At 36.0% G+C, this 14,152-nt stretch overlaps 2 protein-coding genes and 1 pseudogene across 2 annotated transcripts in view; all 3 read right to left on the reverse strand.

Annotated features, from left to right (window-relative positions):
• LOC107701399 (clathrin heavy chain 1) overlaps nucleotides 1-1,582 on the reverse strand; it is a 36,140-nt gene extending 34,558 nt beyond the window's left edge. Inside the window, exon 1 of the mRNA XM_016503396.1 lies at nucleotides 1,026-1,582. Coding sequence (XP_016358882.1) covers nucleotides 1,026-1,067 — 42 coding nt within the window. The 5' untranslated portion in view covers nucleotides 1,068-1,582. The remainder of the gene's footprint in view (nucleotides 1-1,025) is intronic.
• A 1,549-nt stretch (nucleotides 1,583-3,131) lies between these two features.
• LOC107701400 (probable ATP-dependent RNA helicase DHX40) lies at nucleotides 3,132-6,632 on the reverse strand (annotated as a pseudogene).
• Nucleotides 6,633-7,284: 652 nt separating this feature from the next.
• On the reverse strand, nucleotides 7,285-11,146 carry LOC107701404 (uncharacterized). Its single transcript, XM_016503401.1, has 10 exons — nucleotides 11,040-11,146; nucleotides 9,697-10,029; nucleotides 9,217-9,312; nucleotides 9,027-9,083; nucleotides 8,877-8,936; nucleotides 8,022-8,051; nucleotides 7,833-7,895; nucleotides 7,688-7,747; nucleotides 7,542-7,601; nucleotides 7,285-7,407 (listed from the first exon to the last, which is right to left on the reverse strand). The coding sequence occupies exons 1-10, from the start codon at nucleotides 11,101-11,103 to the stop codon at nucleotides 7,373-7,375; spliced, it is 858 nt and encodes a 285-aa protein (XP_016358887.1). The 5' UTR covers nucleotides 11,104-11,146; the 3' UTR covers nucleotides 7,285-7,372.
• Between the last annotated feature and the right edge of the window lie 3,006 nt (nucleotides 11,147-14,152).

Raw genomic sequence — 14,152 nt, forward strand, 5'->3', positions numbered from 1 at the left:
GTCCATAGCATGTTTATTAGACAGAAAAACTAACTACAGAGGAGCATTCTCCTAAATACAGTATATGCACCATATTACAGATTCATATTTTTACTTAACCTGTTAGTGATGTCTCATTTAATATAAGTTTGAAAAAAAAATCTACGGGTGTAAAAACATAAGTATATCACTAATAAGTTTACATAAATGTGTATTTTCAGTGTTTGGATACAACTCTTTTTATTTGAGCTCTGACTGTTATATCTAAAAATAAACAGCAATCTAATTTGGATTTCTGTACAGTTTACAACATTAGTAGCGAGATTTTTCCTTAAGAAAAAATTAACGCGTTCTGTATTTGATATATCTACAAGAGAATCGATTTTGAATAGAATCGAAATCCAATCAAGATCTGAATCGAATCGACTCGTGAAATCTCTGTGAATAACCCATACATTTTACATATCATTTTACGTAATTCTGCCGAACATCATTTATATTGGCTTTTGAGTGAGCACACGATTATAATTTTTACATTTTCGGGTTAACGATCCCTTTAAATCAGCAATAAAGGGACATTGTTTCAATGGTAATGTGGACCATCCAAGTCACGTTTTATCTCAACGACACATTTGCGATCAAATCAATCACATCAGGTATGTAGCTTGATAAAGCTGGTTTAATCCTTCCCCGATCGCTGCATCCACCTGCATAGGCTGTGTCCAAAAACCTAGTGACCTGCCAACCCAGACTGCATATTTCAAGCATCATAAGCTCGTTCGATTCGAACAGCTAGTATTTTCCGTCTAAACGGCGGTTTCGAACTTTTAAATTCGAACATCCATCAGTTTTTAGAATTCCGCACGCATTAAATTCGACCGTTCAAAGATGCTGAGTTTTTGATACACAGCCATTGAAATGGATGGGAGGTCATTCATTGAACTAGCGCTAAAGCTAACTAACACTGTCACCTCTGTAACAGCACAGCCAACGATTATTAATGCCGTGAACGAGTCTCGTACGGTTTAGCCGTAGTAAAAACCCACCTGCAGGTGCTCCTGGAAGCGGATAGGCAGGATTTGAGCCATGGTTTGGGCTTTCTGTTCTCAATCCTCCCGGCCGGGCTCCTCGCAAAATTTTTGCCTAGCTTTAGCGAGCGACGACCTCCTCTCCGCGGACACCCCCGATTCAAAACAGATCAAATGCAGGACTGCTGGCTTTATTAGACAGAGAATGCAAGTGTCGCGTTTTCGTCGTGTCAAGCCAATCCGCCAGATGGTTATTGTTTTTTCTCCCCTCTCTGCACGGATGGGAATCGCTCAGACCCGCAATGGCGGCGGAAATAGCTCAGACTGACAATCCGGAAGCAGCAGCGCGGATTTTGCGGCGGAAGGACATTCGCGATTTCAGAGATTTCAGCGATTTTGTTAATCAAGCAGGCGATGCGCGAAACTCGGATTTGGTGTATGTGAGCGTTTGGCGGTTAATATTTTAGATTTGATTTATAAGCGCCGGTATGAGTAGTCTAGTCAGTATTAAATAATTCGTTTCATTTTTGCCACATCATTCAGTTCTTCATATTCTATGTACGTCATTTCCGGCTGCGCTCTAGTGGCGTTAGCTGAATCGTTTTCTGACTAGCGCACGCGTTTAAAATTGTAATGCTGGCTGTGAAGGAGCATAATGTCATTGGTTGGATAATGTCTGGGGAATTTAGCTATTGAGAATACAACATTTTAACTCAGTCCATTTGAAATTATTTGCATAAAGATGAGATAATTTTGCAGAACGAGATAAAATTATTCAGTCTTTGATGTTTTTCAATAAATTAGTCTTTTTTGAGTCTGAACAAGAGAACAGCACTGAAGAACCTAAGCTGAACATCTCGTCAGTGAACGAAATTAGTCAACATATTGTTTGTACATTTTATGGAGTTCCTTTAATCGTGGGTCATAAACAACTGGGCGTTTTTTTAGGGCTGAGTGGCCAATGTCAAGCCAGTGTTGAATGCCTGTCGGCCCAGTTTTTGCGTTGTGTTCCGCACACTTGGCACTAGTCAGACCGCATCTGTGGCTTTTTGGCCAAATGAGCATGTTGGATCAGCAACTAAGCCCATCAGTAAGAGAGACCAGTCTGACTGGATGTTAACGAACCAGTGCACAATAAAAAACTAAAGTGATAAAACTATTACCTCTTATTTTTCACTTCCAGTTCTTTCCTTTCTGGCCCAAAGTACTGACAAAGACAGTGCCATTTGCAACTCATCAGACATATTTGAAGCAGCGAGTCCATCTGTGATTAGCAAGAAAATGGTATATAACAATGCTCTGTTAATAGTTTGTATATCTACTGCAGTCCTAGTTTCAGGTTTCAGTTTTTTAATGACAAATACAGACTACTGCCACCTGCTAGTATGGAGTTATTTCTTCTCATGCAAGAACAGAACGTATGTTTAAGTTTGCTATTGGCCATAATCTTTGTGGTGGGTTCAAGTGCAAATTTTTGTCCCAGGCGAAGCAAGGCGACAACACAGCCAGCTTTCGTCAGTGCTAATTCTTTGATGTCAGCTTGGTGTGTATCGGGATAATTCACCCAAAAATGAAAATTGTGTCATCATTTACTCGCCCACAAGTTGGGACAAACCTGTATGAGTTTCTTTCTTCTGTTGAGCACAAAAGAAGATATTTTAAAAATTGTTGGTAACTAACCAAACAGTAGACGGTAGCCATTGACTTCCACAGTATTGACAAAAAAAAAATACTATGGAAGTCAATGGCTACCATACGCTGTTTGGTAATCAACATTCTTCAAAATATTGTGTTCAACAGAAAGTGAAAGACTCAATGACTCATCACCTCCTATTGGTAACCTCTAGAAAGAGCCACTCTTTGTTAAGAATCTTAACAAATCTTATTAGTGAGTCGAAGATTTAAGTCATTGGGATAAATGAAAACTTCCCCTCAAATGCACTGGATGCGGAACTGTTTTGTTTCATGTTTTGTCCACACTTTAAACATATTTAAAAAAAGAACACTCTGTATCAAAAGTTAAAAAAAAAACAAAAAAAAACAATTTATTTACATAAAAGATATTAAATGTTTATTACATGTTATGACTCAAGAGCCATATTCAAAATTCACAGGGACCAGAGTGCTGTGGCAGTAAACACGGATTATGTTCTGAAATCTGAGATTATAAAGTCTTTCATATTTGTATTCAGCAGCTGCAGTATCTGTGGTGAATATTTGATCCTCTCATGTGCCCTTTCTTTGCAGCCGATGCTGTTTTCGCTCCAAATAGCGAGTGCGAGCCTCTGTCTTTGAACTTTCATCGTTTCGCTTTTCCATCTTCTTTGCCTCATCCTCTGTGACTTCTGTTTAAAAACCAAAAAATGTGGTACAAAAAAAATATGACACAATTTAACTACATCAAAATGCTCAGCCTCTTCAAACACACCTGCTTGTCTTTTTGCTGCCTCTTTCTCCTCCCACTGCGCCATCTCTTCATCGGTTACCTCTTCCCTAGTGACACTACTTAACTCATAGACATCGATTTCATGTAGCTTCGGCAACAGGTACTTTACCCACTCGTAACGCATGGGACAAACTGTTCTCAAGTACACCCGTGAGGTGACCAACACGTCATGGAAGATGATCCAATCCAGATGCAATTCTTGACCAAAGAGCTGAATAAAAGAAGTTAAAGCAAGTGTTTAGTTAAAACTATTATACAACAGGCTTAAAAATTACATGACTGTGAGTAAATAATGACAAAAAAAATCTCATTTTTAATTCATTCCTTACACATGACGAGGGGTGAATAAGAACACTGGACCCATGTCCATCCATGGTGCAGAATGATTTCCCAATAGATCTGAGGAAAACAGAACAGCTTTAATACTGGCTTTAATAAATACATATTATGTAATAAAATGACAGTGTGTCACTCACCTCCTGGCTACATTGGTGAAATAACCCAAGCAAAGGCACTGCCCAAAAGCAGTTCACTCCGACTGCCCTCAAACTTCTCATGTGGAAAGCAGAAGCTACATAAACAGTCAAGAACAAGTCGTAAGAATTCACAAAATAATAGTAAAAGCAAATACTATTGTAGAAAAACAATTACGGGCTTCAGGCGAAGAAGAATCTCCCTCAGCTGAGACTCAAAGCTGAAGGCTGACTTCACTGCTCGCCAGTGGATTTCCATAAAGAGTTCTGGATTTACTTAGTAATTTGGCCAGTCATGGTCTACCTCGCTCTGCACTGCTCAAACACACAGAGCAGCATGAGGAAATCATTGGAGCCGCCAGCACAAGCTGCTATCTCTTTATGTCTGATCTCTGCTTCCTTTTGTCCTTCTGGTTTACCTTTAAAATAAAAGGGATGTTGGATTTACCTAATATATTAGAATAGTACAGAGAGAGAGCGAGAGAGAGACATTTAAAAAATAGAAATAAGAATAAGAAAAATATCCATATTTCAAACGTAATAAACACTTTTCTCTCACTTCCGGTTTCTGTAATATGTGGAAGCAGTTCCGGCGGATGACGTTGCACGTCGGCGTTGCGTGATTAGTGACGAACGCGGAGAGAGAACAAAACAAAATGCCGGTCATGAATTAGAAGCACAAACCGAGGATTTGCAAAGAAAAATGTCAGAGGATTTCGATATAAACCAAGAGGAGACTGGTTTTCCTTTGCTAAAGTAAGGAAACTTTACTTCCTTTGCTCCTGTAAACAAACTCGCAAGACTAGCATATCTCAGAGGCGCGCGCGCTGCGCATACGTGCTGCGTCATCCGCCGGAAAGCTATCCGCGTATGAAAGATAACGGAAGTGAGAGAAAAGTGTTTATTACGTTTGAAATATGGATTTTTTTCTTACAAAAAATAATGGATTCACTACAGGAGGCCTTTATTCACCCCCCCGGAGCGGTGTGAGGCACGTTTATTATGAATGCGCGCGCTTTATTTGACGACTTGTGGACTGTTCAACTGCAACACCCGCTGACTGCAATGATAGAGCTTGGAATAGCCTGGAACATTTTTAATATAACTCCGACTGGATTTGTCTGAAAGAAGAAAGTCATATACACCTAGGATGCCTCGAGGGTGAGTAAAACACAGTCTAATTTTCATTTTTGGGTGAACTAACCCTTTAAGACTTCTCTCTATTCCTTAGTAAAAGTTTGTCTCAGCAGCTTTGTGAATAGGTTTTAAGAGAAAACTCTTAGCTAAAAACTTTTACTGCTATTTAGGAGAACTCTTAGTGGTAAGATAAAATGTTTTGTGAATACGGGCCCAGTACTACAATATGGAAAAGATTTTTTTTTTTTTTATATATTAAATATTTGTATGCATTGTGGTAATATTTGTTGTACTGCCGTGAAATTATGCAGACATTAGTGTCAATAACAACAATATGAAATATGATGATGAAATGAGGATTACAATGTACGTTTCCGTTCAAATGTTTGGGTTTAGTAAGATTCTTTTTTAATATTATTTAAATAAGTGCACTCAAAAAGGCTAAAAAAAATACTGTAAAGCATTAATATTATGAACAATTTAACTAATAACTAAATGTAATTTATTCCTGTGACAGCTAAGCTGAATTTTCAGCAGCCATTACTCCAATCTTCAGTGTCAAATGATCCTTTAGAAATCTGATATTCTGAATTCTAATATGTTGATTTGCTGCTCAAGAAACATTTCTTATTACTATTATATAAATGTTTTTCTGCTAAACATTTTGTTGAAAGCATGATATTTTTTTTCAGGACCTTTAATGTATATAAAGTTCAAAAGAACAAACATTATAAATATAAATGTTAACCCATTTTATGCATCCTTGCTGAATCAAAGTATTAATTTCTTTCAAGAACAAATTGTACTAACCCCAGACTTCTGAATGGTAGTGTATTTGATTGAAATTTCTGCATAGAATATTACAAAACTTAAAAAAATGGTTAAATTTTTTTTTATAATAATAAAAGCTGTCACTGGGGTGGTACCATTTCGAAAGGTACTAATATATAATATTTAGGTACTAATATGTATCTTTAAGGTACTAATAGGCACACTTCAAGGGTAAAAAAAAATGTACAAAAGCATAACTTTAAAAAGGTACTGCCCCAGTTACAGCTTTTGTACTTTTGTTTCTGAGATACAAATGTTGAAGTGTTAAATAAGAGTGTAATCTCGTACCTTTGTAGATCAGTCATCGAAGTGCACTTGGTACCCCACCTCCTCACCCAGCCAGACCCCCATCTCATGGGACACCCTCTGGGCTGCAGTGATGGCTGCAACCCTCCTGGGCTGAGTCACACCAATTCTGCAAAAGCCTGAAGAAAAAAACACAGACATGCTGAAGAAGAGGAATACACCAATTACCGGTTTGTAAACATTCAGGATGCGCGCGCATCATGGTTGCAGAAAACATCCAACACACATGCCTGTCAATTCCAGTTCAATGGTCATGTACTTGCATACCTGCTTTATACAAGTACTGAGGCAGCCGAGTGGTCTTTTCGCTGCCAGCTTCACCTGTTACGATCAGGAAGGTGTTTTCCTTCACAGCCTGAATGAGTTTGTCTTTGTGCTGATAAATAGGCAGCTTTCTTCATTCATACTTCTCTGTTTCTCTGATTTTGACATGTCTATGACCGTTCATGCGCCGTTTATCCACTTCCTAACGTTGCTTAACTTTATATTTCACCTCTTGCGTTTATTAAAAGCTCAACAGAATATTAATAAGTCACAATCGCAGGTTATTTTGGCGCAGAAGACCTTGTTTCATCTTGTTTACAAGTTGTCAGTTGGTTTATAAAACACATTAGCGCCACTTGCAGCACAGGGTGACATTACACTGCTGCGTTCACTGCAGGTTTTCAATGCTGTTCACTAGCAGCTGTTAGTTAAAAATGTGTATGTGCATAATATTGTGTATGTTCAAAATAAATACAATAAAGTAGATTTACAATAATTTAGATTTAAAAGAGAGAATTTTATGACTAATTTTGTTCAGAAAACAAGTGAGCAACAATGTATTTATTTGCTAATTTCTGCAAACTAGAATTTCAGACATTTCACACATTTTAACAAATGTAAAGGTCAGCTTGTGACAAACTGAATGTTCTTACCAGTATGTTTTCTGACCAACTAATATTAAAATGCACCAACTTCTGTTTGTAAAATGCAAAACAAAGGAGGCAGGAGGATAATAATAATTCTGAAGCATTAGTTTTTCATTCAATGATTTGTGTATGTCACACAGCAGATTTTATTTTAATTAAATGAATGTGATTTCCATTAACCATGTTAAACATCAGCATTTATTGAGACGATTGTATTCTGGATTCTGTGGAACTGGATTCTGTCGTTGACTTCTGATCACTTCAGTCACTGTATATTGGATTTTTAAACTGAAAATCTGCCGGAGAAATGAAAGAAAACAACACAATTACGTTTTTTTGGCTGTGATAATTGTTCTGAAAAAGTGCCATGTAATAAAACTTCATTAATATACAAAATAAATTACATTTAAGAACAATGAAAAGTAATTACGTTTTTGTTTTTTCCGTTTTTTGCCAGCATTTGCTGGAATGGAGAGCTCCGCCTGGTTGACTGAAATTTTTCAAACAATTTTTGGGGTTATTTCAGTTGTAGCACATACAGCTAATCTGTTTTTCCAAGCACAAATATTGCCTTACCATAATATGGTTTTACATCTGAAGGATGACTTGTAGTTGGCTCAGGAGCAGCTCTGAATGCTGATTTTTTTTTTTCAAAATTAGATTTGCATTATTTATCTTGTAAAGTAATACAATAAATCAAGAACCAAAAATGATGATTCACCTCTCTGAGGATGTTGCCCCTGCTGCACAGCAGAACTTTGATTTGGAGCATGTATATCATTTTCTGGACAAAAAAAGAAAAGAAAAAGATTTATAATTTTACCCAAAATCATGAAAAAAATAATAAAACCAACTTAAAGTCCAATGTTCACACAGTGAAAACAGTACGAATATGATACATCATTCATACCATAAACAGTTGTGGGGCCCCTCCTCACACCTTCAGAAATAAGATCAACAGACAAACAAAATGTTTATTCTGAGGTAATCTAATCAATAATACCATATCATAACATCATATATTCTTTGACCAGAAAATGTTTGGTCTGTTGAAATTCCAAAATACAACGCGTAATGCAGGAATAATGATTCATATATTGATATGATTTACTTGTCCTTAGTGCCTCCCTGTTCTAGCTTGTACTATTCTAAACGATGTCTGAAACTTTGTATTACAAACACTTCTTGTGTTTATTTTGCCTCTTTATGATGAATTTCTTCTTGTATTCCTCATTTATAAGTCGCTTTGGATGAAAGCGTCTGCTAAATTAATAAATGTAATTGAAAAAAAAAAGTAATTCGGCATTTATTTGAAATACAAAATAGTAATAAAAAAACTTGTGTAGTGTTATAAATGTCTTTATTGCCACTTTTGATACATTTTATGCAAAAAAAAAAGTAGTAATTTCTTTCTTTTTGTTATTTTTTAATCTTACACTGACACTGAATACTGGAATAATGGCTAATGAAAATTCAGCTTTGTCATCATAGGAATAAATGACATTTGGATATAAAAACACTTATAAGTAATCATATTTATCATTATTAATATTTCACAATATTACCGTTTTTAACTGCATTTTTTATCAAATAAGTGCAATTATTTCCAAGAAAACAATATGCACATCTAACTTTTTTCTCTCTCAAATGTTCCAAGCAGCCTTGGTTTAACATTTTGTATGTAGTGCAATGACATGCATTGATTTTTAAGTGCAATTGTGTGTTTTTCAAGACCACATGCTTATAAGTAAAGCATGTTTCTTACCCCTCTTGTTTCTATGTCCACTGCTTTCTGTATTCTGTGTTTCTTCGAGGGAATTACTACCTAAAAGTCATATGATTTTCACAGAGGTCAAGAAACTCCACAGAATGTGACTGAACATCAAGCACTGGCCAGGTGTGTTATACTGCTCACCTTCACTCTGTACGCCATTAACTGGATCAGGTTTGGATGATGTATTTACACACTTCCCTGTCCAAGCGAAGATTTATTTACAACATTTATTTGAGTAAATACATACATTATTGTTATTTTTTTTACATAATAAGTATAAAAATACTATGTAAATTATACTATCTAAATAATGTAAGGAAACAATGCTCACCATAGAATTTTGATAACAGGCTGAATGCAATAAAAAGGAGAATAAGCAATCCAGCTCCAGCTGCGAAGTAGAACCAGGGGTTTGACTCATTGATTCCTACAAAGAAAAAAAATACAGTTATAATGTAACAGCTTCGGAATCACACAGTTTTGACCAATAACCATCTGCAAAATGTACGTGTCTATATACAAATGTTATTGTAGATTATTTCTGCACATGCGCTAGAAATACTATACAAAAATGCTTTTGAACATCTCCAAAGTTACTGCCTGGCATGTTGTCACACTACATAGGTTAAGATGTCGCACGGAACATGCTTGCATATTTCTGCGAAAAAAATGCAACAGTTGTCAAAAGTCATGAAGCCGCGAGAATGTAAAATATAACAAAATATTTAAACCATTGATTTGTAAAATATATTTTATACATTTGTCTGAATGTATGCTAGTGCAGTTGTGACAATAAGACCCCTGATCTTACTGTGCGGACGTTCATTGATCTTCACCGTCCAGCATTCACTGTTCAGCCGACATGTGTAGGTGCCAATGTCTGAAGACTGCAGATCATGGATGAGGATGGAGAAATTTCCATGTTTAGATAGAAGTGGAAAAACATTCACTCGTCCTTCACTAAGACTGTGAAAGAAGATTCTGCCATTAATCCTGATCGTTACAAGACTGGAATAGCGGTTCCAATTCACACTCTCGGTTTCATTGTGATGGCTTATATTAAAGTGACATGGGAGAAAGACTTCAGATTTCAGAGAAGCGTTCACGGTGACCTCTGTGCATCTTGTATTCCTGTGGTACTGAGCTAAAATGAAGGAGCATCAAAATATAAGTGATTCAGTATGATATCACACATGCACACATTTTAATCTTTTAAGATTCATTTGCTACCAAACATAACATACATAATGTTAAAGAAATGTCAGGTTTGTTAATTTTAAACACAACAATGTAAAATAAATAAATGTATGAAAAAATCTGAACTGCTGACATGGAGACAATATTACATTATTCTTTTGCATTCTTTTATTACAGTTTTTCTGAATTGCTAAAACACATTTCTTGAAACCATCACTCATTTTCTCAAAACATTAAACACAAGTCCAAATCCTCAAACTAAATTCACGAGACCTCTGACTCTTCCATCAAAATCAAACAATCACTGCAAAACCACTTCACTTGCACTCAAAATCAAACGGTGCTCTCAGATCACACACTCATGAGTCAATAAAATAAACACTACAGAGCATTCATTAGACACTACAGAGAAAAATGGAGAACACAGCATCCAGAACATTACAGAAAAAAGTATATTGTATTGAGTAAACAATTTTGTAATTCTGTAAAAAAGTATAGTAATTGCAACTGAGTAAGGTGACTATATTGTATAGGCCTACTGTATGTACTGCAAGAATAGTATTGTGTTGAATATTGAATAATGTTTGTATATATTCAGCACTTGGATACTGCAAAAATACTGCAGTCCAACTGCAAAAGCCAAAAAGGTCAAATTGTAAAAAACTGTAAAACTCTAAATGAATAATAGCATGTTACAGTACACTCAAATACTGTAAGTTGTGCAGTTGTAAAATCGGGGTCGATGAGAGATTCATTCTGTCTCAGCATCATGTCTTTGTGCTTGAGTCCGGCCTGAGGACTTTGTCCACATAACAAGAAATTAGTGTTTTAGCAATTCAGAAAAACTGTAATACTATTGTAAATCAAATATAGTCAAAATGATCAACATATATTTTACCTCCAATATCATATAAACCACATTATAACTGACAATAAATACTGCTATTTTGAACCTACCGTTTGACGACACCAAAGCACCAAAAAATATCCAAAGATGTGAAATGTACATGATGCATGACATCCAAGGTGTCAAAGTTGCAAGACCAAGACAGAGAGTGTGTAGGCTGATGTCCTTCACATGATATTTCCTGTAAACACACACGCACAGTCTCTTACATGTGGTGGTCTGGGGCTGCGTTTTCACAGCATAAGTGACTCGTCACTTATGACTGACATATGATTTTCTACTGCCAGATTAGTGATGCAGCTGCGACCAAGCAGTGAAAAATGGTCTTTGTGATGCATTTGATAACATTTAAGGCTGAGGGTATTTTCTTTTGCATTTTTGAGGTTGTAGAGTCAAACGCTGGGCTACTTACTTTCGTCAGTTCACGCAACAGGTTTCCATTTTTACCACATCCTGTAGCAAAGTCAAAGTGAGAGTACCTCAGATTATTATATGCATGCGACTGTTATAAACTATATAGTGAGTATATGCCAAAAATTATTCTTGTCCAACTTACTTAGAAAGTATTTAATTAGGCTACTGATGTCATTCAGTTTCATGACAGAACTGATATATTGTTGGATAACTGCTAACCAACCTCTGCCTTAATTTGCATATTTTGCAAAGTTATTGCAAAAATGTAGGTTATTATATACACTGAAAATCAATTTCTTGATTATAAACAATTATGTTCACTATTGCATCAAACATGCACATTTATTTGACTGAAATAAAGATTATGTTCTGGCCAAAGCAGCAGGTTTTCCCCTGTTCTGAGGCTGTATGTAGCATATACCTTTGCTTACTGCATAGTTTCTTTCAAGATCCGCTTGCAACAACCACAACATTAGAATCTGTAAATGTTGAGAATAGCAAACCACAGTTTCCCCTAAATGGCCTTGAAATAACATTACAGGATCACTCTCAGAAAAAGGTACAAAAGCTGATACTGGGGCGGTACCTTTTTAAAAAGTACACTTTTGTACACACACACAAAGTTTGAACATAAGTTCATCTTTGAGCAGATTTAATAATAATATAGGTTACATTTGTTTTTAAAGGTTTAGCAACATATGTGGGGTAAACTAAAAATATTTAACATTTAGAAATTATTAAAATATTTCATAATAACATTATAAAATATTACATGTACACTTTATGAAATAAATATTTATTTGTGTTTACTGGTTGCAGTTTTTTTCAACTGCTTACACAAAAAATCTTTACTTGTCACACAATTTCTGAAACCTGACACTCAAACACCAGAACCACACACCAAATCTGCAACACTATACACTAATTCTCGGCCTTTTCAATTTCATAAAACACTTTGTGTGCAAAACACAACACACAGTTCTCTATGTAACACACAAAAATCTAACAGGAAGTATCTTGATTTACTTTTTCAAACACAACCAATCAAAAGGGCAGACTAATTCACACTATGCCTCAATGACTAACTCCTCACATGTGCAACACTCATTGCTTTACTTAACACCAACCAATCATGGCTTTAGAATAGGCCTATAAATACACATCTACACAACTACACATGGTTTATTTGTTTATTTTCTTTCGTACTGTGTAATATTGTATTCACAACCACAAATGCTTACAGTAAAAAAAAGTTCAATCTTCAATCTGGTTTCGATCTTGCTTTTAAAGTTTACCATGAATTTTTCAACACCTCTCTGCCAATTACTTTCAATCTTGTACAGAAATCTACATAGGAGCTCATGAAAGAAGAGCTTCAGGTTTTGAATAACTGTGCGTATATGATATATCCAAAAATATAATATTATGGCAAAGGTGTTTGCAACATAAGATGAATGTTTGCTTTTGAGATGTGTTTGTGATATTTTGAATGAAGTGCTTCATTTTGCAAGAGATGTGAGGCATTTTGCATTGTGTGTGTGGAATTCTTGGAATTGTGTGTAAAGTTTTGAAAAAAAGAGACAAAGTTTTGAAAATGTGTGTAAGCGGTTGAAAAAAAATGTGATTTCTTATCAAAGCCAACTAAATTTCATTAGTGTCACCTATTGTACAGTCTAGCAAGATTCTTCTGATGCTAACAGCATGTTTTATTTTACTCTAATTTCAGTCTTGTACCTATCTATTGAAGCAAGGCAGATAATGAACAAAAGGGAAAAAAGCAAGAATGAACGAAAGAAAAAACACACACACACACACACACACATACAGCTGTCTTGTTTTGAAAGGTGATGAGGTTTTCTGACTTCTCCATGTTGTTCATGCAAACTCATTGACGTTGTCCTTTTTTATGTGCACATGGTCATAGAGGTATTTTATTGTGATGCTGAAGTGATGAGCCAGGTGCACATTGGGCAGCTTTGGAGATGTCAGTATTGACTCTCTGGATGGTGTCTGGATGAATGTCTCTGCAGGGAACAAGAGTGAACATGATGATCTTTGCATTGGGGCAGATCTCATAGCCTTCTCTGCTACTCTACAGACCAGCTGCCCAACTCTCTCCTGTTCATTTCTCAGGTCATTGGTGCCTGTGTGTATGATAATGTGTGAGGATGTGCCAAAGCTGGGGTCAGAAAGCATTCTGAGGACATCACCTGTTTTGGGGAACCAAAATTTTTACCCCTGCAGGAACTTTCCATTGGAGTCCCTGAAGATGGCAGTTTCTCAACTGGAGTTGTGGCTGATTTTTCTCTTCTGAGTTTTAAAGTTTCTGTTCAGTTAGAGACTACACTCTTAAAAATAAAGGTGCTTCACGATGCCATAGAAGAACCTTTTTGTCTAATTGGTTCCATAAAGAACCTTTAACATCTGAAGAACCTTTCTGTTTCACAAAAGGTTCTTTGTGGTGAAAGAAGGTTCTTCAGAGTATAAAAAGGTAAGAAAGAGATGGTTCTTTAATTAACCTTTTACTGAATGGTTCTTTGTGGAACCAAAAATGGTTCTTCTATGGCATCGCCTGAAGAACCTTTTGAAGCACCTTTATTTTTAAGAGTGTACATACATTTGATCATGAAGTGCATACAAATTTCTACTGCCATATTAGTACCATTAAATCACACTCAGAAGCAGGCACGTGCACACATAGACATCAAAGGGGGCTAGAGCAGAAAGTGGCCTTTTTCTGTTATTTTGG

Source organism: Sinocyclocheilus anshuiensis, unplaced genomic scaffold, assembly GCF_001515605.1.
Source record: "Sinocyclocheilus anshuiensis isolate Anshui unplaced genomic scaffold, SAMN03320099.WGS_v1.1 scaffold1906, whole genome shotgun sequence".
NCBI classification, from domain to species: Eukaryota; Metazoa; Chordata; class Actinopteri; order Cypriniformes; family Cyprinidae; genus Sinocyclocheilus; species Sinocyclocheilus anshuiensis.

Coding starts and splice junctions, on each gene's coding strand:
- LOC107701404 (XM_016503401.1), bottom strand. CDS start 11,103: ATGTCATGCATCATGTACATTTCACATCTTTGGATATTTTTTGGTGCT. Junction 10,030..11,039: donor TGCTTTGGTGTCGTCAAACG/GTAGGTTCAAAA, acceptor CCTTCATTTTAG/CTCAGTACCACAGGAATACA. Junction 8,052..8,876: donor TGGACATAGAAACAAGAGGG/GTAAGAAACATG, acceptor TTATTTCTGAAG/GTGTGAGGAGGGGCCCCACA.